Source organism: Lepidochelys olivacea (assembly GCF_965140295.1).
Source record: "Lepidochelys olivacea isolate rLepOli2 genome assembly, chromosome: 8".
Classification (NCBI taxonomy): Eukaryota; Metazoa; Chordata; order Testudines; family Cheloniidae; genus Lepidochelys; species Lepidochelys olivacea.
In genome coordinates, this window is record NC_140418.1 from 59,774,886 (window position 1) to 59,800,951 (window position 26,066).

The 26,066-nt window shown below is 40.4% G+C and overlaps 1 protein-coding gene across 4 annotated transcripts in view; it reads right to left on the minus strand.

Annotated features, from left to right (window-relative positions):
* Window positions 1-25,684, minus strand: part of BRINP3 (BMP/retinoic acid inducible neural specific 3) — a 302,255-nt gene extending 276,571 nt beyond the window's left edge. The window contains exons 1-2 of one of the 4 annotated variants that reach the window (XM_084637560.1): window positions 24,780-25,684; window positions 4,074-4,359 (exon numbers count right to left, since the gene is read on the minus strand). In XM_084637560.1, coding sequence (XP_084493686.1) covers window positions 4,074-4,309 — 236 coding nt within the window. In that variant the 5' untranslated portion in view covers window positions 4,310-4,359; window positions 24,780-25,684. Of the gene's footprint in view, window positions 1-4,073; window positions 4,360-21,525; window positions 21,891-23,082; window positions 23,476-23,667; window positions 23,723-24,779 lie in introns of those variants that run through there. The other 3 variants (XM_084637563.1, XM_084637562.1, XM_084637561.1) reach the window with 3 other exon arrangements.
* Window positions 25,685-26,066: the final 382 nt, after the last annotated feature.

The window sequence follows — 26,066 nt, forward strand, 5'->3', positions numbered from 1 at the left end:
TGTTCTGCTTAGGTTAGGAACCTTCTATAAAAAACCGATTCAGTTAATATGCACCACTCACACAGTACCAACCTTTGACTTTATCTCTACGATTTATACCACCAATAACTTTCATGGCAAGGTGAATGCTCGTTTATAGTGACAAGAGAGCGCTTGTGCAACATGATTCGTTCTCTCTCTACTACATGGATATACAAACTAAATTAGGAAATAGAGAGAAATTAGGAACATCAGCATATAATCTTGGTGTTTGTACCTGTAGAATTTAGAACATACGGGTCTGGAGATTTTGATAAGTGTTTTAGCCCAGAGCATGACTTTCTAAAATGTAGGTAGGTTATGTAGTTTGGGAACCCAGTGGATAATGAAAATTAAAGTAATGGAAACTCAAGGAAGTTAGATTGTATTGTGGGCTTAGACTTATATCTAGACAGACGTACCTAGACAAAACATCTAAAATTGATCTATCCTCTGATATGAGAATGATGGTTTTCAAACAAATCTAACTTGTCCAGTTACAACTGGAGATTCTTAGTCAATGAATATTCTTGAGTTCAATTGTATAAGATTGTTTTCAGGCAATAGTTATCAGACAGCCGCAAAATGCTCCCACAGAGCTCCCCCATTCAGCATAGCCATCAGGCTTATAGCACTAGTTATAGTAAAATCCCATTCTTCTTGGTATTTGACACGTCAGTGGTCTATCATTTTGTCCTGCTTTTAATAATTCTGTATTTTTGTTGGGCATTTAGGGCATGATCCTGCTCCCATTCAAGTCAACGGCAAAACTTGCACTGGTTTTAATGATACAGGGTCGTGTCTTTAAATAAGGACATTTAATGCATATTTACAGAAACAGTAAAATGCTAGAGAATAAAGATCTACAACAAGATAAAATGAATTATCTGTTTTTATTGTCAACATGATTGTAATAGAAAATACTACACTGAAATACAAAAATGTGGAAATGAATTATTTAACTGATTTTTTATTTATTCTAAATTCTCACTGCATCTCCTGAGGCTGCTAAAGCAAAAATATCCTATGGGAAACAGAACAGAATTTTAGTCATAGCATAATTTTTCTGCTTTTGGAAAGCAAAAATCATACGTTGTGCTCTCCTCCTGATCAAACATCATCCACAAGAAAAAAAGGCACCATTAACAATACATTTTTGAACAGTAGTTAAATATGTCACAAAATACAGGTTTCCAGCAGCTGAACAATTTTACTATGATTATTTTATTTGTATGTATTTATATGAGCACCTAGTCAGCTTTAGGCTGTTGCTGATTAGACAATAACTGAGTAGAGCAGTTGTGTAAGGATGTGGGGTGTGGATCTAGAGATCAAATGGGTCACTTTCCATATTGGCTGGTGGGGCTCTGGGCTGCAGAGACAGCAAGTGAGCTGCTGCCTGCCGCAGCTAGTTCTGTCCCTGCAGTGCAGAAACCTACCTTCCAAACTATAGGTTGTTTTTTAGTCTCTGCTCCTACTCCCCATATGCTAGCAGCTACTCCACACAATACACAAGGATTCTATTACCTTCATCTGTTCCCCATTACTGAAAAAGGACTCTGGTGAAAAATGAACTTCACAAGGAACACTTCAAACTATTTGCCCTGAATCACGCCACCTATTCCATCACTGCTGTGTTATAAAGGCTACGCCAGCCAGCAATGCTCCCACAACCTCCTCAATGGGAAGCACAGAAGGGAATCATACATAAAATAATTCATTCTCTCAGTCCATTTCATCCCCTCCCCAGTCATCATCAGCAATCCACTGGCGAGCCTTTTGGGGCTAATGTGGATGTGATGACATGAAGGCAGCTGACACCACCTTCCTTTAACCCTGGACATGGTAGGGTTGCATTCATGCAGGAAATAGGGAGGGTTGTCAGGCAGGAGGAGCACAACTAGGCCCCAAATACCTGTATCTGTGACAGTCCATAGAAAATCAATAGGGATTAAAAACAACCTTTATTTTAAAAAATTCTCCAATATTTTATAGTATTTTCCCATATTTAACATTGGTTATGAACAACATATTAAGAGTGTGGTATTCTTATACGGAAATTTTACGGTTAGGTTTCTTATCTGGGGAATTGATCTTCACAGGGTGCTGTTTCTTGTTGATCAGCAGTAGCAATTTAATGTTCTACTCTTCTGTTTTGCCTGCCTGCACATTTCTTGAGAGGAGTAGGCATGGTATTGAAATATACACAAATCCTGCTCTCTGAGGGATGGAGCAATGTAAATACACCCACAAACTTAAACAAATATGACAGGTCTGATTATAGACCTGCCAGACTTGACAATGTTTCTATAATGATGGCTTGGAGGAGGAGGGAAAAAAAAAAAACAACACAAAAAAATCACCTCAGCTTCTTGTAGTCATAAAGGTGGTTGGACATGGTACATTCTCCATGACCGTATTGAAAGGATTAAACTAAAATACACTTCTTTCATTTTGTTACCAAGATAATGTTGATTCACTGTTGACTAATAGAAAATAATACAAATAAAATACATTCTTTCAGACTTTATATTATTGGCTCTGATGGCTGGCTCTTAAAATGCAGTACATATCGAGTGCTACTATTTTGTTGAGACAGATTACTTCATCAGTGCATATTTCTGAATCCCATTTTATTACAAAATGTTTTTAAATCCCTCTTTATGCTGCAGGAGATCCTACAGCAAAATTAACCTGCAACACAGCGCCCTCTGGTGCACGCACAAGAAAAGGAAATAGGCAAGGTGTTTTAACATACAAAATGCATCAGCTTCAACATTCTAAAAAAAAAAACCCATTACAAATTACCAGCAATTTGGTTGAACACACAGGCAAATAAATAAATAATCTTTTCCCTTTCTCTAATTCACTGCTTCCTGTTTACAAAAGAGCTGGAAAGTGCCACAGACCAATCTGTGCAACACAGGTAAACCATTTTATGGGCTTAAGTGCAGATAGGGGGCCTGCATTATGGGAGAAGCTGACAGATGGCCTGTACTGTATTGTTGAAGCCTCTTTACTTTGGCTGGTGGAGAACTGTTTGGCTGTGTTCAGAACATTAAGAGAGAAAAATGTGTCTTCTGTCAGACTTCCCTCCTTTTCCCTTTGTCTCCTGTGACCCCTTTTTTCCCTTCTTTCCCTTTACCCATATGTTCTCTACCATCCCATTGTATTCTCCCTTCTACTTCCCATTTCTTTTTTAAAGATAACATATTTGTTAAAGTACGTCTTGAATTGTTTACCTTGTCATAGTGACAAGAGGGATGTAGTTCTTCCTGCTGATTCAGCAGGACGGAGGACTGGCAGGCTGCAGACAATCTGCAAAAGCAATTCTGCAGTGAAACCTGCATTTTCAAAACTGGCCTCTAATTTGGGTGCCTCTGTTTTTGTCTATTCAACCATAAACAGGCCAACTAAATGCCTGATTTCAGAAGGGCTGAGCACCCACAGCTCCAGTCAATAGCACCTAAGGGTGTTCCACATTGTGGAAGATCAGGTCCTTAGGAATGAAGAATCCAAAGTTAAAAGCTGCTTTTGAAACCACGGACTTACCTATATCTAAAATCTTTAAGCCATTTTAAGCTACTGATACTGAGTCTGGGTGAAATCCTGGCCCCACTGAAGTCAATGTTTTGTCATAGGTTTCAGTCAATGGAACTACTCGAGAAGCAAGGTACTATTCTGGGTGAACAAGGGTGCTATGATCTGTCCCTCAGCAATTAGGGAAGATAAATTAATGTCTAAGGATATTATTGGGAGTTAATGTTACTTTGGAGGAGAGCCCAGGAATTTCGGCAACAGATGGTTGCTGTCAATTATTTCCAGATCAACTTTATCAGTCACCAAAATCTCTTAAAGTACGACAAAAACAGCATAAGCAAGCATTCCCATAATATATAATGCAAAAATGGCCCTACATATATTTCAGAAGTTAATTTCTCTATGAGTTTGTCCCCACATCTGACACTTTCCCTTAAAAAACAAACAAACTCTTATTATGTATGTATAACTTCTAAGGATGAAAGCTCTATAATTGCCTTCCCTTGGCTTCATACCTGTAAATCTTGTATCTTGTGCTAAATCCCTGTCGACTTCTGTCCACAAAATCTGTGTATTCCTGTGAGCGATGGAAGGGTCCCTTATCAGAGAGGAGCCAGTCGAAGGAGCTTGTGGCATGCTGATCCGAAACAGCAGCAACCGCTAAAACCCAGCAATGAAGACTCAGTGCTATCCACTCCCATAGAGCCATCAGAGAGAACAATTCAGCACCAGCACTGCATCGCCATATCATGCTTCCACTGTGGGCTTAGAGTCTTCATTCTCTTAGCTTTCCCTCAACACCTAGACAAAATATACAGTCAATTAGATAAGTACACGCTAGTCATTCCTTGGAAGCTGATACAAGTTTCCTTCCTTTCATCTTAAAGAGAGAGTGGCCTCTATTTTTATTACATTTTATATTAGCATAAACCCACTAGCCTAGTTAACAGCATACGGTTTAGTTTCTCAGTAGCCTGTGCCATTTCCCTGTTGCGTGGAAACCTCTAAGGGATGTATGTTTGTTTCCTAAAACCCTACAAACAAGCAAAGGAGTAGTTATTACCTCTTAATACTGGCATACAACGTTCCAGTAACACGTATGTTATAAACGATAGGAAGACTGATCTAGTGGACAAAACAATGGAGGGATTCAGGAAACCTGGATTCAATTATCTGTTCCACCAAAGACTTTCAGGGTGACCATGGAAAAGTCACTTCATCTTTGTGTGCCTCAGTTCCTCATCTGTGAAACAGGAAAATGCCTCCCTTACTCACAGGGTCTTTGTGAGGATAAAATCCATTCATGATTGTGAGGTCCTCATAGATACTATGGTGCTGAGCGCCATAAAGGTACATAGATTGATTAAAACAATGTAGTTGTTATCTTCACTTCATTTTGAATCAGCATGGAATTGAATAGAGTCTGGTTCTGTGATCTTTTTTTCTAGTGGATGCATTTACAAAGAAAAATGTCCTTTTTATTCATATTTAATTATGACAGCAACCGCTATAACCATTTTTACAAAGGCCCCTGCTGTGAATTTTTTTTATCTTGGCCGAGAGTATTATGGTTGACACCAACACCTTTATCTACAAACATTTCCGAAATGAAGTCTATTTTCATATAAAATAGATGTGTTGCGGTTACACATTTTCTAATTATTAGTCCATTACAAAAGAGGTGCTGTGGCTGAATAAAGATGCACCATGCACTTATTCTAGACAGTACATTAATTACTCTAGAAAGTCCTGGGTATGGATTATAAACGCATCAGCTGCAGGAAGCCAACTGGCTCAAGCATGGAGCAACAGTAGATTTGAACCCAAGGATCCCCTGTAGTCTGAGGATATAAGCATCATCCCGTTCACGTACCCAAAGGAACTGTTAAGGTTTACTATCCTTGTCTAAGGCACGAATATGGCTATTGATCAGTTTAGTCCTGATCCTGCAAACACACATATGCTTAACTTTAAGCACATGAGTAATTTCACTGAAGTAAATGTGACTATTCACATGTTTCAAATTAAGCAGCTGCAGAAGATTTGTGGTCACCAAATGCAGACTGCATTATAAATCCTTTTTCCTTTAGAATTCAGGAAGCTCGTTTAGTTTCTCATGTTGTACAGGGAGATTTTGGCAAACCAGTAAAGTGCCTGAATCCACTATTGCTGATTGCTAAAAGTAGCCAAGTCAGCAGGCCGTAAAGTGGCCATGAGCAGGCTTAGCTTAACCAAGGCAGAAGGGGAGGGCGTTTTGGGTGCCACAGAAAGGGTAGCTTGACCCCCCGCATCCTTCCTGATAAGAATTGTGTTGACATTGCTGATACATGCATTTTAGGGGCCTCAAGGTGTGCAAACTCTGAAAAAAACACACCTGGTTAATCGATGACCAGAAGGAAACCTATTGCTTGACCTTTGAAACTGCTTGCTTAACAAGTTTTCTTTAAGTGACGTGATTGTATTACTAAAGTATAAATAAGGAGGAAAAGTTTGAGGTAGGGGAACTCTCTCTCTGGATGCATCTTGTGTTCCCCACCAGCAGACCGGCCCCCGCTGTGCCACTCGAGAGCCACACTCAGCTTTGGCAATTATCAAAGATTGGGGGTGTTTTACTGTTGCGTGTAAGTGCTTGACACTAAGTAAAGTTTAGCTTTAAGTGAAAGCACTCTTGTGTTGATGGTCGGAGGGCTGTGTCTCCCTGATTTATTTCCTGACACCACATTGCACAGAGTAAAAGTTACCAAGAGCTTTGGGTTGAAAGAACCCTGGGTAACAACGTGGATGTTTACATACTCAAAAGCTTCCAATTTCTGTGTGTGTGCTGAATGTCTACGTTTATGCACAGAATACGAAGATATGGCAGTTTTCTCCCCAGATTTGTGATTTTTCTCTGCCACAATCTGAAGTCTATTGAACATGATGTTCAGTGCAGTGCATGACAAATCACAAGGAAATGGAAGTGACACTGAAAAACTAAAGTTTATAGCAATGCATCTTGACCCTCCCATCCTGCAAAAGCTACTATGGCCATATATGGTTACTAGATGTTTTCCTGTCAATTCTTAGTCCCAATTTAGGCTAAGCAAAGAAGCCACGATAGCAATGTTCTATCAAGAAGAATAATTTCAGCAGAGAAAGCCTGGCCTCCCTATCCCCACAGAGCTGAAGTATCATAAAACTCCCCAGTGAGCAGGGAAGAACAAAACTGTGTTGCATAGGCAGCTATGTTCCATTCATCTGGAAGCCTAGGACAGCATCCCAGCATAGACAGCAGCAAATGGGAGTAGGAGGGCTCTGATTTGTACAGCTAAATTCCCCTGACAATTTGCCACTAACAGTTAAGACACCGAGTCCTTTTAAATTGCCTTTTTATGAAAAAATAATGTTTTAAATTGCAAGAATGAAAGACAAGAAGTTTACTCTTCTGGTGCTTCTTTCAGACCATTAAATTATAATGATGACTGATTGAGTTCCTTTATGGATCCTGTACTATAACTTGCTATGACACTACACCCAACAGAATATCATAAATCAAAGATTTGCATAACAGTACTGAAGAGCCCGGTATAGTCTATGAAGTAAATAAACCACTTTTTAAAAAGATATCTATATTTTAGTCTAAAACAGGAGTTTAAATATGTGTTTGCTCCTTACAAACACTGTAGTCTCATAGAAACTACTAAGTATACTATATATGCTTTTAAAATTGTACATTTACAAATTGTGTAAATTTTATGTTACATCTATCTAGAAGCTTATATGGTATTTGACTATCTCCAAATAATTAGCATATTTATCTTCAAAACATCCTCCAAAGGTAAAGGAGGACTATTCTCACGTTTTACAGATGAGGAACTGAAAAATAAAGAGACTAAGGGTATGATTTTTAAAGCAATCTTAGGGATAATTTCCATTAAAAGTTGACTCCCTATGACAGCTTTGAAAATCTCAGCCTAAGTGATTGTCCCAAGGTTGTGCAGTGAGACTGTGATGTGAACCCCAATCTCTAAGTCCCCATCCAGTACTTTAACCACAAGACCATCATTCCTCATAGTCATTTGTTTTAGTTACCCTTTCTTTATTGGGAAGGGATGACACCAGGGGGAAAGAAATGTTGCTGTTAGAAATAAAACACACGCAGAAAACAATGTTCAAAGACTGTTACAGGACTGATAGAGCAAACAAAGCCCATAGTTTGAATCCCTGCCGGAGAGCTTCACAAGAGTCTTCCATGAGGCATTAAGTTTAATGTGGAACTCCTGTTGATTTGGGGTGTGGGATGTGAAGACAGGGACCTCTGCTGGAAAATAGGGATTGTGGATTTTAAACTAGATGCAACCACGCAAATGAATCAAAATATTGCCTCTCAAAAGTACTGCCTCAGAATGAGATGACTGAAATGAGCACAGATATTTTTGCAAAATTATTTGATCCATGACTGAAGGATCATTCTTCCACCTCTTGCAGATGCAAGTTCTCATCCTTCTCTCTTCTAGCTTTTGCAGTCAGGTATCATTCAAGGAACATGATAGGCCAAACTCCTCCCTGGTATAAATCAAGTGACCTCCTTGGAGTTACCTGGGGATGAATTTGACTCAGTATCTTCTTGGGTTATCAAAACTAGATACTCAGCTTGTGTAAATTGAAGGATATGGAGCTATGCCAGTTTAGACTAGCTGAGAATCTGGCCCCAACCAGTGCAGAACAGGTATTGCCACTAACACAAACTTTACTAGTTCCAGTTACAAGAAACAACATAGGTATTCCCCTTTGTCAATTGAAGAACATTTTGTTTTTAATGTATTGATTTCATATAATTATATCACACTATCATGAAAACCCACTAGGAAAGTGAATAATACCCCAGACAGAACAAAATAGAAGTGTCTTCTTGGGCTCGTAAAGCACTCTTTTGCTTACAGAACACAAATTGCTAATTCATATGTGATCAGGACAGAGTATACAGAAGAAGTATGGAACTATCTCAGCTATGTAATTAAGATGTGGGCTGCTTTGTGCGGGAACATCTTAAACAGCATGTTCAAGAAAAAGCAAATTATGCCAACTTAAATCCTCACAAGAAAGAAACAATGTAAAGTCACCTTAAGCCAAAATTCATGGTTTCCTTAACGAAACATGGTATCCTTGACTTCTTGGCCAGGTGGGCAGTGATGTTAAAAGTATTCTATAAAAGAGGTATGTCTGTAGATAGATAGATAGATAGATAGTCATCTACTGGTGAATAAGGATGAGTAGCCTTGCATAATAGGTTCAATAAAGTTGTTTTTTATTAACCATAAATGGCTTCCTGTGTGCTGTTCTTAACAGTGGAAGCAAAGTGTCCTAGCAGGTTGCACAAGCATGTCTTTTAGAACTGTGGAAAAATGGAATCTAATGATAGACTATGTTTTTCCCCCACCCCTCTTTCTTTTCAGCTCATATATCTGTCCAGCAGCCTCTACATCCTTGGCTCCCACCCCATGCAAACATGAAACAACACATGTGGCTCTCCTGTCACCAGAGCAGAAAGCAGTGTCATCTCTCACATGAAGGGAAGAGGAGGAGGAACAGGGGACCAGGCAATCTGAGGAACTATCACCTGCCCACTCACCCAAACCCCACACAGGAGAGAGAGTTAATACTCCCAGAGCTTTGAGTTGTCATAACTCTCCCTTGCATTTACACTGCAGTTGCTACCGTGCAGCCAAAGAGGGACCCAATGAATGGCAGGAAAAAGAAAAAGGTTTCTCTGCTGAGGGAGTACAGGTGATCTGGCCCTTTGTTTCCTCTATGGTTAAATGCAAAGAAAACATAGTCCTACTCATATATACTTATATAAATGTGGCATTTCAAAGGACAAATAATATGTAATTTAGAAGGAAATATAATTTCCATCACTGCACAAATATTAGAAAATTGTAATGTTTCCAAGCTTGAGTTTCTGCTTCAGTAGCCAGTAATAGAGGAATCCTATTTCCTTCAGATCTAACCAAAAGAGAGAGAGAGAGCGCAAACAGGAATATTCACAGTCAGATGGGTAAACAAACAACTAATTATCCCTTTGGAAATTAGATGGTCAGAGTGAAGCACTTATCCATGAGTATTGTGTTAACCCCACTGGCTGCCCAAAGGTCTCAGTGATTTCAATTTCAGATATTATCATCACGTATTTGTATTACACTAGCACCCAGCAGTCCCAGATCAGGGCCTCATATGTACCTATCCACATGAAATGAAAATAGCTTGCCCCTCTCCCAAAGAGGTTTACAGTTCAAACAGTGACCAGACAGGATCATCTCTAACTAACTGAAATCTGGAAGTGGATTTTTGTACTATTGAGGAAAGAAGCATTAAATACAGTGCAGTCTTTCCAAAAGATAACCAAAGCACATAACACTAGGGCTCTGGCTTTGCCATTGACTTTTACCATTGACTTCAATAGAGCAGGATCTTGATGTGTTTCAAATTTGGGACGATGGTAATTGTCAATAATTTTGTCCACTGTTATGTTCTTAATAACAAGCAATCTGAAGAGTCATTGCACACAAAGCAGTAAAGCTCACTTCAGCTGAGAGAGTATAGGGTGACCAGATGTCCTGATTTTATAGGGACAGTCCTGATTTTTGGGTTTTTTTTTTATATAGGCTCCTATTACCCTCCCCCCTCACTCCCCGTCCTGATTTTTCACATTTGCTGTCTAGTCACCCTAAAAGAGTAACACAGGGCCAGACCTTCAAAGATATTCAAACACCTAAACATGCACCTAGGCACCTACTGGGGTTTTCAAAAGTAACTAAGCAAGTTAGGTGCCTAGCTGTCATTGATTTAAAAGCTACTATGTGCATGTCTGCATCTTTAGGTCCCTAAATATCTTTAAAAATCTGGCCCACACTGTCCAACATTAGCAAAACACTAGCCATGAGTTCAACTAGTTATTGCCTAAAAAAAGAATAGAGAGCTATGAGATTTCCTTGCAGCATTATAACCATGGATTGGGTCAGAATTCTTTATGGATTGTGAAGAAGGGTCATTAATGAATGAGTAACAAATAGGACAAGGTACATTCCTAGCATACACCATCCAACAATATGGGAATTTTGGCCATTTACTTCAATGTTTATCTGTTGCTTGAAGGAAAGCAGTGAATCCTTGAAGTAAACACTTTCCCAATATGAACCTATGCTTGATATAGTCAAAGGCATGATATTGTGCTTTGTGTGAGTAGGAGTTTGGAGAGGGGTACATAGACTCTATGCACTCGGAGGGCAAAGAAGTAGTTAATGAGGACCAGGAGAAGCAGGAGATAACTACCTGAAAGCTCGGCTATAATTTCAGAGCATAGGGTTCTGTGGGGGAAGGAAGAAAGGGAAGCTCTCCAGAGAGTAGCTTTCCTGACTGAAGGACACTGAGTGTGTCTGGGCCAGAAGTAAGAGGCACTTAGGGTGGACAATTGTTTTTACTGGGGCTGGCTGCAGCCAATCATTCTCTTTCATTTGGACAGAGCTACAATAAATCCGTCTTAGGGACGGCTGTTACATGAGATTCTTGAGATTGACACAGACTTTGTGTGGGGAAAACCACTTATGACCCATGAAGAAAGAAAATGTATCTTACCCATGTGACCCTAACATAAATTCTTGGTGATGTTTCTAAAAGGGACAGAGACTGCTTGAGAAGGATGCCTGCCAGAGAAAGTTTTCCACAGGCAGGTTTGGGCAGTCAAAAGACTTTTGTCTAGCATGTTAAACCTTCTGATTGGGTGTTTCAAAAGCACTGAGCATTTAGCACTGAAGCCATCAGGAGTTTTACCATTGACTTTCATGGCAGCAGAGTGTAGGCCAATGGGGAGCACTTTTGAAAAGTCCTCCCTCCAGTCACTTTGACCCTGCAGAGTCTGAGCATTATGTTAGCCTGTAGTTTGACCCACAGGATAGCAGGACATGGTCAGATATCTCTTAGGAATTCTGATGTCCGTGCCCTTTTTTATTATTATTTCCACTGTGTCTGTGTCTGACCATAGTAGAGGGAGCGTTTCAGAAGAATGAATATGGTTAAACTTTTCAGACCAGACAGATTTTGCAAAAGCTTTATACTGCAGGCTCTAAAATAGCACGGGCTGCCTCCAGGTCCTGATGCCCTACCTGATTATATGCTCTTCATAGCTAATGTGTTTTCTTTTATAGCACCTTTTTAATGGACCAATATCCTCCCTTTGTCTTCACTATAAAAGCCAAATCTAAACAGGTTAGGGCCCCTTTAAATTATGACCCGGGAGGTCAGAGAACATGAGTTGATAGGAACTTTGGGTTTTCTGTACCAGGTGATCCCATTGTTCTATTAGCCATCGTTCATTGCCTCTAGCAGTGAGCAATATCTAAACCGTCAGGGGACAACCCTGACTGCTGCAGCTATCATCTGGTTTGTCTGGATTGTAAGATTTCATTATCTTGATCACATTCTTAGCTTGCATTACTGTGGTTTAAAATATGTAGTGTTTCTATCCCTATAGAGAATTAACTCCAAAGGATCCCTGTGAGTGCTTAATAGAATACATCTGTGTGTTTTTATTGTACCTGTGTACCACCAGTGCCAATCACTTTAGCTTCTCCTTATATAATACCTGTCAGGTATATCAAACTTGATTTTCTCTTAATCCATCATATTTGTAAAGGAGCTAATTTATCTTTTGCCACCTACATCTTAATGTGTAAGGTAGAACCCAAATCACAAGCACCTTCATACTCTTTCCGTATTCTTAATCTACGTTCATCCTCTTGTGCTCATTGGTCTTTATGTATTTTAGCTGATGATGTGATGCAGGGTCCCCAAATTACAGTTTTAGTTATTTTCCCATCTTAGTGGAGGAGGCTCTTGCTCTGTGGCGTGTATAGTCTCAAAGGAATCAGTTTCCTGCTTGATCTTTCCTGTATGTTAATATTCCAAATAAAGAAGAGATGCTGGAAGTGAATGGGAAGAGTGAGACTTGGTGGTGGCCCAAGATTGTTTCTTCCTGTGTTTTGTGTCTCCCAGATAGGGAAACAGTCCTCAGTTGGTAAATCAGCCTTAGAAAAGTGTGGGCTGGAAAAATCTAATCCACCTAATCTGTCCAGAGTAGATGGAATTGACAGGCATTTCTCTTGTGCTGAGAGAATCCTGAGCAGTTAGGGCAGGAAGAATGATCCACTGGGTAGGGTAATAACCTGGGGCTGCATTCAAATCCCTGTTCTGCCACAGACTTCCTCTGTGACCTCAAGTGAGTCTGTCTGTGCCTTAGTTCCCCACCTGTAAAATGGGGACAATAACATTTCTCCATCTTGCAGGGGTGTTGTGAAGCTCTGAGACTACAGAAATAGCAGCTGATTAGGTATCTATGATAAACAGGAAAATGCACGTATTCAACCCAGTGCCTCAGGTCTTAATCTTTACATTAGAAATAATACTTTCCTACCTCATACAGATGTTGGAGAATAAAATCCATTATTGATGTGAGGCTCTTAAATACTACAGTAATGACTATCTAAGCATCTGGTAGATAGAACACAGTTAAATTATGGGAAAACTATATGTCTATATTAAAGGGAATGTGTATACTAACCAAAAGTCTTTTTGTTGTATTTGCCAGTGTTGTGTTGAAACTGAGCCAGCATATACCTTACTATCAACTCTAGAGCCATACAGCATGCTGCAAGTCGGAAAGCCCTATGGATCTGTATTTACACAAATTCCAAGAGGCATAAAAGGCATGCCCGATTAAATCTCTATTTCGCTTTCCATGCTCACAAGGGCACCGGTGAGGTTGCTTGTAGAAAGGCAATTCTTTACGCCTCGGGTGTTTAAGCGATGTGAGAACCTTTTTCTGAAGTTACTGACCCCTTTGCGTGGAGAGAAAAGGTTTTGATATCAAATGCAGGTGGAGTGGATTTACTGGATCCACAGAAATTGCCATCTCAACTCTGTGTATGTACACTAGGCATTGTGGGACATATGAAATTACATCCAGAGTTTGGTGCTTGGTCCCTAATGTAAAATCCTTCTCACCCTACTCTCTTGTAGAAAAACTTGCAAAGGGCTAGATCCTGCTATTTATGCCACGGCCCCACATAGTATGCAGTGTACAGTCATGCTGTCAGAAGAGCTCAACCAACAAAGATTCTGACACAGGCAGTCACAAGCTCTCTCCTCAGGCTTCTCCATGTGAACAGGGCTGGGAAGCGCCACACCTTAAAATCAGGAAGATTGCTCCTGGTGGTGCACCAGCCTGACTCTGCAGGCTGGTGCAAAGAAGGTGGGGTTATGTCCCAAGATGGGAATTAGTGGTGAGCAGTTCCTGCCTAAACACAAGGAGTGCTACTGCGGAGATCTTTGTGCAACTGGAGAAGGGCAGAGGAAAATGCTTTATGGCAACTCTCTGTGCACCTACACAAGGACACTTACAATCTGGCCCACACACTTTAATTAAAACTTCAAATGATATTGGGGTATTTATAATAGAAATGGCACCAACTCTCTTGCGAAAAGAGAATGCTAGGAACGTATCCTACAGGGACAGCAGCAGCAGGCCCAGTATTTCATCAGATCAAAAGGCACACTCAACCAAAGGCATCAAATGCAGACTTATATGTAGCCAATGTTAGTGTGACAGATATTGCAACCCCATGCAGTATCTTAGGGGATCACTGTATTAAATTTATAAATGGGTTATGTAGGATTGTTTCTACTTTATGACAGTAGTGATTACACCTGGGATTGTAAACAACCGCAAAGAAGCACCATCTCCTGGGGTGTTTACATATACTGGTTCAGGCTGGGTTTTCCAGAGACTCAACAAAAGGATTTTTGGCATAAAAAGGTGAGCTTGAACTGATACAGAGTTTTTCTTTCTGATCCAGCAAATGGACAGGCCTTCCGTCCAAAGGGAGGGGGGAGGCTAAGCGGGGGAGAGAGAAGTGCAGTTAACCCTGAATCTATAATAGTTGGCACTTAGCTACTATGGGGGTGAGCACTATAGAAAATTCCATTGGTAGACAGATGTTTTCACTCATTTGTTTTGTAGGACACCTATTTTAAAATCAGACTCAGGGAAGTTTTAGCTAGCTGGAAGCTTCTAAAAACTAGACAAGAACAATATTGTCCACTGCAGAAGAGCACAGAAATCAAAGAGAACTAATATCCACCTCATTCATAATCTGTCCCGGCCAGACTTTTCTGGCCCAGCATGCCTACTGAGTATCACATATCTGTGAGAAACACACATATACAAACATAAGCATGAGCATATGTAAGAAGCCACACCACCAAATAACAAAACAGCTCTGGTCTATTTATTCCCATCCATCTGCTCAACCCAGGTTGGTTTCTAAACTGAATGCTCAATTTCAACTTAAGGAAGTATTCCTGTCATCTTAAAGTGGAGATCAGATATATAAACTGTTAGCTCCACCCCTTCTACTCTGAAGGCCCACTCTAAATCCCACTGCAATCAAAGGAAAGGCTCCCATTAACTGCAATAGAGGTTGGATCAAGCCCTAAAGCAAAAACCTTTGGTGACCAACAGCTTTCCAAGCATAACTAGGTACCAACTAGGGGAAGGAAAGTGGTTGCAGCAAGAGGCTACTGGATTAGAGCCCAGTTCACGGGAATTTTAGACAATTCCTTTAACCTTTCTTTATCTCAGCTTTCCATACATAAAATCATGATAACACTTTCCTCACAGGAGCGTTGTGAGGCTTAATTAATTAATGCCTGTAAAGTGTTTTCAGATCATTAGATGAAAGAGGCCACATAAAAGTGCAACATATGATGATGATGATGCTGTTCGCCCTATTCCCCCAGGAACCATTTCTCTCTATTTATAGTTCCTGTCTCTGGAGGTTCTGAGTCAAATCCTGAGGCAGGGAGGAAACCTTCTGCACTTCAGATAAAATAGAAGTTTTCTGGTAGCTGCTAAAATGCTAATATTCTTCCCAAAGTAATGGAGAGTGAAAATAATGACATATGGGTGTTCTCTGGCTTTAGGAAGAGGGCCAAGTGAGCAGAGCACTCTATCAATTGTAATAAGATCAGTTTTGAATTGAAGCTTTAAGGGTGGCTGCCTGATATTGAAGTCCCAAAGGCTCAGTGGCTTCAATTTCTTCCTGTTGTCCATCTTCTCAAATGTTATTGCACTTACTCCCATTATCCTGGTCCCCTTGTTTCTAATGGTGCCCCAAATATATCTTGTAGGTAGCTCTTTATTAAATTTATTATTTTATTATTATTATTATTGTCTATTTATTTTTGGAGTTGTTCGGTTTGATCCTCTGCTTGGGAGATTCTTGTGACTTGACTTGGGAAATGGACATCATCCTGTACTTTCATAGAGATGTCACCTGCTCTAGAAGTTTCCTGTACAAACTTTCAGTCTGGCTGGATTTCATTTTCATGTGAGGCAGGTCAAACCCTGTTTTTCCAATTAGGATTCATAGTCAGCCGGAAGTCCTCTACAGCAGTGCAGGTCTCAGTGATGTCTCATTTTTCTTTCACCACATTTCCCCCCACTCCAATTACGTTATATATTTTTTAAAAAGTCTGTTATTTTATAAACAAATGAAAAACAAAACTTTAAAAGATGGCAGTATCAAACAGAATAGTAAAGATCATATGTTCCATTTCTATAGTGCCTTTCATCCAAATGGGCTCCAAAGTCCATAACAGATTTAATACTTGACTGTACAGGCTATGGGTCCAGTTGTCTGCTGGGGTAAATGAGTAAAACTCCATGCAAGTCAGTGTAGTTGTACCCATTTATACCTGCAGAAAATTTGTCCACACAGTTCATATATCACTTAAGCAGAGGGCCAAATTTCTGCTGCTGCTTCATGAACAGCATCACATTATTCCTAGCCAGTCCTCACACTTAAAGGACAGCTTGTACATAGCTCATGGACTACGTTCACAAAGGAACCTGTGGATTGGGCCCTGAAGGTGAGGTAGATAGAGGAACTCCTGTCTTCCCCTGATTCATGAATCCACTGGGTCTTAGGCAAGAGACAGATTCCTAGAGTGAGGCAGGAACATTGGCACATAGGGAACTTTTACTGTGAAAACTTCACAAACAACTTAGTTTAATTACCTACAGAGTTTGGCACCAGCTGAGCAGGGCTTAGGAGCGGTACCGCCTTTATCTGGGACTTTGGTGCCTAAAGTGGAAGCTAACAACTCTAGCCCCCTGGTTCTATGCCTGGTTGTGCCTGTTTGATGATCTTGGGCAAGTCACTTTAACCTCCTGTGCCTCAGTTTCTCCATCTAGAAAACGGTGAAACTCAGTTCCTTTGTAAAGTACTTTGGGTGAAAACTACTATATCACAGCGAGGTGTTGTTATACAGGTACTTGTAATCTGCAAAGTTTGTTCTACTTTCCAGAACTGTTTGTATTCCTTTTCCAGGACTATTGACACTATCTAGCTGGAAGGAGGTGGTTTTTATAATCCTGTAGCTAGTATATGGGTAATGTCCAGATGCTCTTAAATGTTCACATTATAGTTATTAATTTATGGGTCTAAGCACAGGAACTTTATGGCTGACTGAGCAAAGATTCAAATCTCAGCAAGTCAGCTGGATTTAACTGCATCTCAGGATGATGATACACAATGCTTGATTGGAAGTAATAATTATGTCATGCGGATTGGGCAGTCTACTCTGTGTGTGTGTGTGTGTGTGTGTGTGTATTATTCTAGGCTTCTAATCAGTCTTGTTCCTAAAACATGTTCATCTGGGAAAAATGTTGTATTTTCTGGTGTATTTGAACAATTTTGACTTATTAGAGAATCTTTTCTGTAGCGGCAGAAAGGATGGGATTTAAACTGCATAGTGTATCTATAAGTTGGTTCTAAAACAGTTTGTAGTTCAGCAATATTACCAACCATAATATAATGCAACTAGTAAAAATAACAAACAATTTTATTTAGAAGTACCAATGGAAAGATGTTTACGGTTAATACTTGAAAGCTGACATTTCAGCTCTAATCTTTCTAATAAAAAAAGAAGATACAAGGACTTATAGTTTAGGTAACAAAATGTTACCCATTGTTTGTGGGGTTTTCTTAATTATAAACTATCACCATTTTTTATTTATTTATTTGAAACACTGTAATAAATTAGGGAGATTTTTTCCAAGGACTTTGCCTAATCAAGAAAACCTGCTTACAGAAGTTTATCGGACCTATCAATAACTATATAAATGAAAAGAACCATTTCTGCCTCTCAAGTTAATGTGAGGGAAACTGTTAAAATATATGTAATTAGATGGCTCGGGGAGTAGCTAATGAGATACAAAACCTCTGTCTTTTTAAGCCACTGGTGGTTCAAATTCATATCCCAGGTCAACAGTGATAAAAGTAATTACCATCCAATGACTGTATGTGAAAAAGTTGGTGGTCTTAGTCCATTCCCTAATGAACAGGTCTTCCTCTCTAATCATACTAACAATGATGCAATTGACACTAACTGGCATCCTTGTTAGAAGTCTCAGCACAGATTTAAGGAGTAAGATCTGATCCTAGGAAGTGCTGAGCATCTACGTCTCCCACTGAGAAAAGGATGCACTCTCAGTATTGAGCTAGTGACTACTGATCATACTTTATTTGAAAAAAAACATTCACTCCCAGCTTGACACCTCAAATGGTAATACCAGGATTCAGCACCGATTGTATATATTTTATATCTGAGTTTAAAGCGCCTTAAAAACAGAGATTTGCAATGGAAAACTTGGCTAATGTTAAAAATGGAATCACTTTAATATTCCCTTGTTTGAATTTAGAGACGATCTTTACTAGCAGTCAGTCAAGCTCAGTGTACTGGGTGTAATTAGTAAATATAGCTGTGTGAGTGCTGGTTTTAAAGAAAGGGATATAAATTAGCCTCAGTTAATATGACTTACAATAGTTCTTTTTAATTATGAATAATATGAACTTAAAATGATTAAATAATAATATAAATAGTGCTGGATTTAAGACTTTTGTTCACTAAAACAATAACTATTGTAAAAATATTAATGATGTCACAAAACTGCTTCTCTCATTAACCAAGTGGCTGGTAAGTCTGGCAATGAAGGTGTTACTGCAAATGTGCAGCATTTTCTAATCACCATTAATGTGACTGCTTCAGCAAAGGTACCTGACTGAAAAGCCATGGGATCTCACCTCGTTATAAGAGAAACCACTATGGTTTAATAATCTTAATTGAGCTAACAGTATATATATAACCTGGTCAATTTTCCTTTAAAGATAGGGGGAAAAAATCTATGGTCTTTGTGAAAAGTGCATTAGTTAAACTCATAAAGCCTCAACATTCTGGTGAATGTCCTTGGTTATTTCTGATAATAGACTATATGATACCACTGGATTTAAGTACAACTCCCCAATCACTTCAGTGGGGGTTCTGCTTAAAATTCATGCCATAATATAGCCCAGTGCATGGAGAACAATATCTACCTGGCTATTTAAATTAATTTCAAGGCTAGAAAACTTTATTATTGACACTAATTTCAATGTGCCTTACAATGTAATGCCCTGATATTCAGAGGGCACCTGCAGCTCAGTGGGAGGTGTGCACTTTTGAAAATGAGGCTCTTAATACATTTTTGCTATATGTGAAAGTACGATAATATATCACACATCATTTGAACAGTATGACATAAAACAATAAGACCAGTTCCATAACACTTCACTTCTAGTCTCTTTTAATAGTATTCATTCCAATGAAGTCCTCTGGTACTAGTGTGTATGCAACATGTAATATAATAGTGTCCCCAGAGGGTTGGGTTTTTTTTAATATTAAAATCCACTTCTTATTCCAAATTATACTCTTGGTGATTGATCCTGCCCTCAGTGAAGTCAATAACAAAACTCCCATAATTTTTAATGATGCAACACCAGGCCTTTCATGAGGAGCAGACATACTAAATAAGACAATAAATTCTAAAGGAGGATTGTTGTTGAAAATTTCACATCAATAGTAACGTTTGGAATTAGGAAGGGGTGAAATGTCAGTCTCATAAAATGAAGTTACCCATGTTAAGAATCACATGGGCTAGCCTTTCTTAACATGAGCTTCCTGAAAGCATATTTCAGAAACATCTGTCAAATTGTACTTCTGGTGATTTCACTCCCAAAAGACGTTACCAATGTTTTGAAAAATCAGTGCCTATCTCTGATATGTAAAAAGAGTAGTCTTTTGGGGGAATAGAAAGAGGGGTTCACAGGTTACATATGACAGTTGATAAATATTGAATATTTCCAGAAACAACAATTTAGAAATTCCCACCTTTTTGTATGCTAAATGAGAACTAAAATATTTCTGATAAATTGATAGTATTCTTGATCTTCTCCCAATTTTCCATTTAGATTTGCGAAAGCTACTGGTGAAGGAAAACAAGCTTGTATCACTTTTAGATGGACATTACTTCTTTCCATTGAATTTAAAAAATTAGATGTTTTCTAGATTGATCAAAGTCAAATAGGAAAACCTGATTTCAAACTAATCCAAATAAAATCAACTATTTTAGTCCCATAAGTCAACATGTATCTCCCGTATTTTGAGAGCAGTGGAAAGTCACTACCATTTATATAAATTAGAAACAAAAAACTTCTCAAACACAGGTTGGCATGAACAACTAGTGAACTAGTGTAATTAATTCTTCACAATAGAACTCAGACACTCAGTAATAGAAAGAATAAGGGAGGAATAGACAGTGATTATATTGCTCGAAGATTCTCAAGTTGTTGCGATTGTTTGTTAGTTGTACAAATGCTGACTTTTGCCGTGAGATCTGTAAAATGTTCAGCTGCTGGTTTGCATGTTTGCTAGTTAACATGTTCATTCTCAATCCTTCAACATTTCATGAGTGAACACTCCAAATGCAGAAACTGTATTGATAAATTTATGTTGTAGGGTTTACCTCTTCTCAGTGCAGGTGGTTGTAAGGCTACAGGAAATAACATTGAATATTTTCCCCCTAAACTTATATACAAGATTTAAAGAGAAAATTATTCAGGGCAAGATTTTTTTCATCTCGTCTGTACATGAAATTGTGATATCTCTGAAACAGAGAGCAATGCAACAGAGTCTGATGACTGCTTCCTCCACTACAATTTAAACATTTCTATTTTCAAAGCAAGGTCTCTTCATATCATACCATACAGCTATGCTACCAGATCTAATTCTTTTTAATAATAGGAGTGTGCTACACTTCGAAGTTTGAGCATTGACAGCACTACCTAAACTCCAATATCTATACAGCCTGTGATGTTGAAGTTACTCTTTATACTGTCAACGTACATTTATCCACATATGCTTAGTGTGCCAGTTACACTCTTTTTAAAAAAAACAGATATTTTGTTTGTTTAAAAAAAACCCTTCTCTTGTGCGACATTTAAAAGAAGAGTTAGACATGACAGTTTCTAGCAAATAATATATTATGGTTTCTTCTCTCAGACTTGTGAGCCAGCTAAACAGCTGTGTCCCTAATTAACTGAAAGTGCACAAAAGGTTTGTTTTATTATAAGTCTGTCTCAAAGTGGCCTTTATTTGGTGGGGATCTGTGGCAGATATCAATATTATACAGAGAACATTTTTCACTCAGCACATGCATTATATTTGTATGCCAGTCATGAATTACTGTAGTGCACAAATACACTTTCCATATGCTTACTTCTTCTCTAAAGGAAATCATTAACATTTAAAACTAAAACAGCCTTAAGAAACGCCTCACCCACACTAAATGATATCATGTTACAGTTTTCCCCAATCCCCCTTTCAGAAAAGTAACAATTCTATGGTGCAATCAACCAAAACGAAATGGTATGGAATAGTTTGTGAAAGAGTAATTCAGGGCAGGATGCAATTAAACACTTAATGAAATGTACACAGAAAATGCACATGAATGCAGAAATAAGACACAGTATAGATTGCTGGTAACAAAACCCTTACCTGCTAAAATGCATGATGGTCTGTAAGTGCACAGACAGCAGTAGCCAAGACAGCCCAGACTCCTGTACTCCAATATGCTGTGACAATTTACACCCAAATTTCTTTACCTTGGCTTTTACACCATCCTATAGTTCATACCTCTGTTGCCTATGATTGGCTAGCATAGCTATGAGGTACACATAGGATTCATGCTGGGAGCAGCCTGCACTCTTTATTAACTCTTTCTGGTCACCCCGGGTGCACATAGATTTGGCAAGCTTACACAAATGCATGCATCTCATCTTCTGGGGGGAGATAGCAGGCAACAAATCTCCTGGATAATTCTCAGACAGGCTTTTTGTTGGGGTGGGGGATGCGAGATGGTGCAGGGGCAGGTCACTTTGTGCTCCTCAATCTGATGCAAAGCAAAGTGACCTCTAAGGTGAGAGACTCCGAGAAAGAGAACTCCAGCTGCCAGAGACTACAAGAGTCTGCCACCGCCTGGCTGCAAAAGTAACTCACTCACTCCACTCTGGGAACCCCGCCCTCTGCCGGTGAAGGACAGACACTACCAGGGCTCAGCCCTTTCCTCCTCCCCCAACTGCCACCGCCCAAAAGAAAAGCGAAACTTTCAAGAGTTGAGTCGAATTCAAACAGCAGACTAATGACCAGACCTACTTGCTTGTGAAGTGCGTTATAAAGGAGACAGGCAACTAACTCCCCCTAAAGACCCCTCTACCTTAGTTTCTATCACTCACAATGGAAAGATTCAAAATCATTTTAAGATTTGGAACAGGATCCATGAAGCTACTGGGGGGGAGACGATGATGATGTTGATGATTGATGATGGTGCTGGTGATCTTTGTCAGTGAAGGCAATTTAGGAAGGCTATTATACAAACTTAAAGGAAACCACGCTGGATATTGCAGGTCTCTCCCCCTAAGGGAGTTAATTTTATTTACGCACTACCACGACTTTAAAACAAAACCAGACGGGGGAGGGAGTTTCAGGCTGTTGAATGAGGATACAGATTTTCTGAGTCATCTATCCTGACGGTGTGGTGAGCAGCGGGTTTCCTCTGGTTAGAACTGTTGAACGCTGGAAATGAAACATTAAGGCTAATGGGAACCTTCTCTATTAAGTATGCCTCATGCTTGCTGGCTGCAAATGCCCATTTAGACTACATTAATTGCATTGATTTATTTGGTGTTTGTATGCAAAGGATCTTTTTATTCCTCCAGTAAAGTACGAAAAGCCACACGGGCCAACCTATGTCAGTTCTTATTTCCGATGCATTCACACCATCCATCAACTGAACGTGATCTAACCAAGTCAGCTTCCCTAATGCTATACCTTAACCAGTGCCCAACCCCCTCCGAGGGCATAGAAGGTGCCATTCAACCTGGGAAATAGCAATATAAATCGCCTTTCCAGAGTACAAACATTTAACAGCTTGTAGATGATGCACAGATGAAATCCCCTCTCCTCAATGTGCACCTTACTGTTCGGGTTTTTGTAATTAAGAATAATAATACAATTAAGAACAACAATTAGGCAGAGCCTCTGACATGCACTTACCTAGACATTCGGCTACATCTGAGGTGGGGAAAAGGATCTGACTGCACTGAAAGTTTCTTTCCCCTGACCCGTTTGGTAGTGGAGGATCCTTCCCAGCAGCAGCAGAGGAAGCGCAATTCACTAGCCCCTACTAGATTTGATTAATTACACAAACCCTGGCTGAATGGGTGAAGGAGAACGGTCAATAATGGTGCTCCCGATAGGTTCCCCTGGAGGGAAGACTGAAGCGGAAAGTCACACACAGCTATAGCAAGGTGACCAGGCGTAGGGGTTCCATGCTCAGCTCCGAGGAAAGGAGTTGAAAGGGAAATGGACTTTCTCAACTGGATCCCAGGGCTGAAGGGCTTTTTAACTCCTCCCTCCCCAGATAATCCAGCACTTGAAGGAGAAGGAAGGGGGACTCTCGGGGACAGGAGCAGGTACTGAGAGAACACTGATCTTTTTCTCTCCTCTCCCATCCACCAGCCAATACAGTCAATCAAATCCTCATTCTCTCTCACTGGCCCATCTGCCTATTAAGACCACAAACTGAGTTCCTTCCGTGATCCATGTATGTAATGTGATAGACATGATCATATTACTTACCATACCCAGCTCAAGCCAAATCACCTCGACAGTATTGGAACTAAACCAATAACTCACTGTTGAAGGTATTTCCCTCCCCATCTTCTACTATTGAATGTGGAAAGAGCTCTAATTAAAGAAATATGAACGTTAAAAGACGTTGCTCTAAATGGCTCCATGAAGACACCCGACATTTTTTATTTCTATACTAATTGCGGTTTTTTTCAAGGAAACCTAAAGTCCTCAGTTGATCAAAAGATGGGCTCCATGTAAATGTGCGTGCGTTTTATTGAGAACACAGCAGGCTCCTGAGCTGCTGTCTGCACTGTAGTAAAATACAGATATGGGGGCGCAGGGGTGGAATCAGAAGGTGCGATCAGAAATGGATGTGCAGGAAGGAGATGAGAGCAAATTCGCTTTATGCCAGGATTCGAATTATGCCAGGATTGTTATAATTCCACAGGATTCCCTTCCTCTGTCATGAAGGGAAAGAGAGGTGTCCACAGCATGCTCAAACTACGCCTCCTTTCCGTAAACCCAAATTCCAGACATCACCTTCAACTTCAAGACCTTCCGTGCAGCTCCAACGAGTATACTTGATCAGGTCTGAGAATCTCTCCCTTCCCTTTCTCTTTGATTGAATTGACTGAAAATACAGCAAAAGCCTAACCAACCTGAACAACCTTCTTCTGTGGGGATCAGCAAAAGGAATGAACTTTCTCAGACACAGCTCCCTTCAACCCCCCAACTATTCTCATGGGACCCATTCTCCTATATTGAATAGAAATAATGCGTCCTTTCAAAATACATACGAGGGCCGGTGTATATGTGTGGGGTTGAGGAATGGGTTAAGGAAGCAAGGGATGTAGGTAGCAGGTACATTGTCTGATCAAACATTAATAAAATATGATGAATAAGCAGCGGAATGTAGTGTAATCGTGGTGCAGGTTATAACTTACTGCCTCTGGCTGTGAGTAACATTAATGGATGTGGTCAAGTAGGGCTGATGCTTGGTAATTCTTCGACTTCGGAAAGTAAAGGGATAGAGCATTAGCATGGCGAGACCTAAACATTACTCCAGATTAGTGTCAAATTTGTTAAAAACGGCATGCGCGGGAAATAAACTTACTCACCAGATGAAATTTCAGGAAGCGAGATGATTGTGGGCGAAACGTAGCCAGAATCCAAGCAGACAGTCCATGCTCTTCAGTTTCAAGCTAAAAAAGTGAGCTGCATGGTGGTGGCCCTTTAGAAATAATCAGCAGTTCCTGGTGGCACAGCACCAAGGAAAAGAACCCACTTTGTGTGTGTGTGTGTGAGGGAGGTGGGGAAGGATAGAAGTGATTGAAAGAGAGCACCCAAGCCCCCAACGAAACAAACAGAAAAAAGAAACAAATATGTGAAGACACGGTGTGGGGAGGGGAGTGGGCTCTGTGACGATCCTCAGGCAAAAGAGAGAAATAATAATAATAAACCGTGAGACTTCCTAGAGGTTAAAAAAGGCGAGAGGCTCTGCCAACCCAGCTCGAGAGGAAGGAGCACAGAGAAATCTGCACAGAGAAGTACAGGGATGTGGTGGAGACAATGAGATACTGGTGAGCGTGGCTGTAGTCATCCTGATAGATATAGCAGCGGGGATGATTTAGGGAGCTGGGGAGGATCCAATGAGAATTCAAGAGGGGGCAACCTCGGAGATACTGCACTGCTCTGTACTTCTCTAGAGATACCCTGGGCTGTGGTTCATGATTATTAAGAGTTGAATGGTAAGTCAGTGCCTTTCCCTCGGCTTTCCTCTGAACCCCCGCGAGCAAACACCATGGGGTGTGTGTGTGTGTGTGGAAGCGCGCGGAGGGAACTAACCACACCAAACCATTGACTCAATCTACCGTGATTTGCTCGAGGAACAAGCGTAGCGTAGAAGATGCTACAGGGAAGACGGAGCAGAAAGCAGCTGCGCGGGGAGCGCGGCGCTTTTGGAGAAAGGGAAAGTGACTAGGCGCCCCGGCAGCGGCTCCAGCTCCCCCAGTGAGAGTGTGAATCCCCCGCGCAAGGCGATGGGCTTGATTCCGCCGGGTCCCCGGGCCGGGGGGGCTGGGAGTGGACGGGGGCGGGGGCTATGTTCTGTGTTTGGTTTTCGCGTTCGGCAAAGGCGGTGGGAAATGGCCCTGCTGCGGCTGTCCCCGGCGTGACTGTGCCGTTCCTGTATCCTCGTGCCGCGCAGGCTGCAGTTGAACACACGATAGCTACAGTATGGATCGGGTAAGATTACCCCCCCCCCTATTCCCTACGGCTACTTTTTAACCAAGCCTTTTAGCTGAGACCCTCTTGTTCTAAGTCAGGCTTCTTCCCTAAGGGTCCTCCTCCTCCTCAAGGAGCAGCCTCTCTTCCCAGCTGAGCGTCTGCTGATCCCAGGTGCCTGG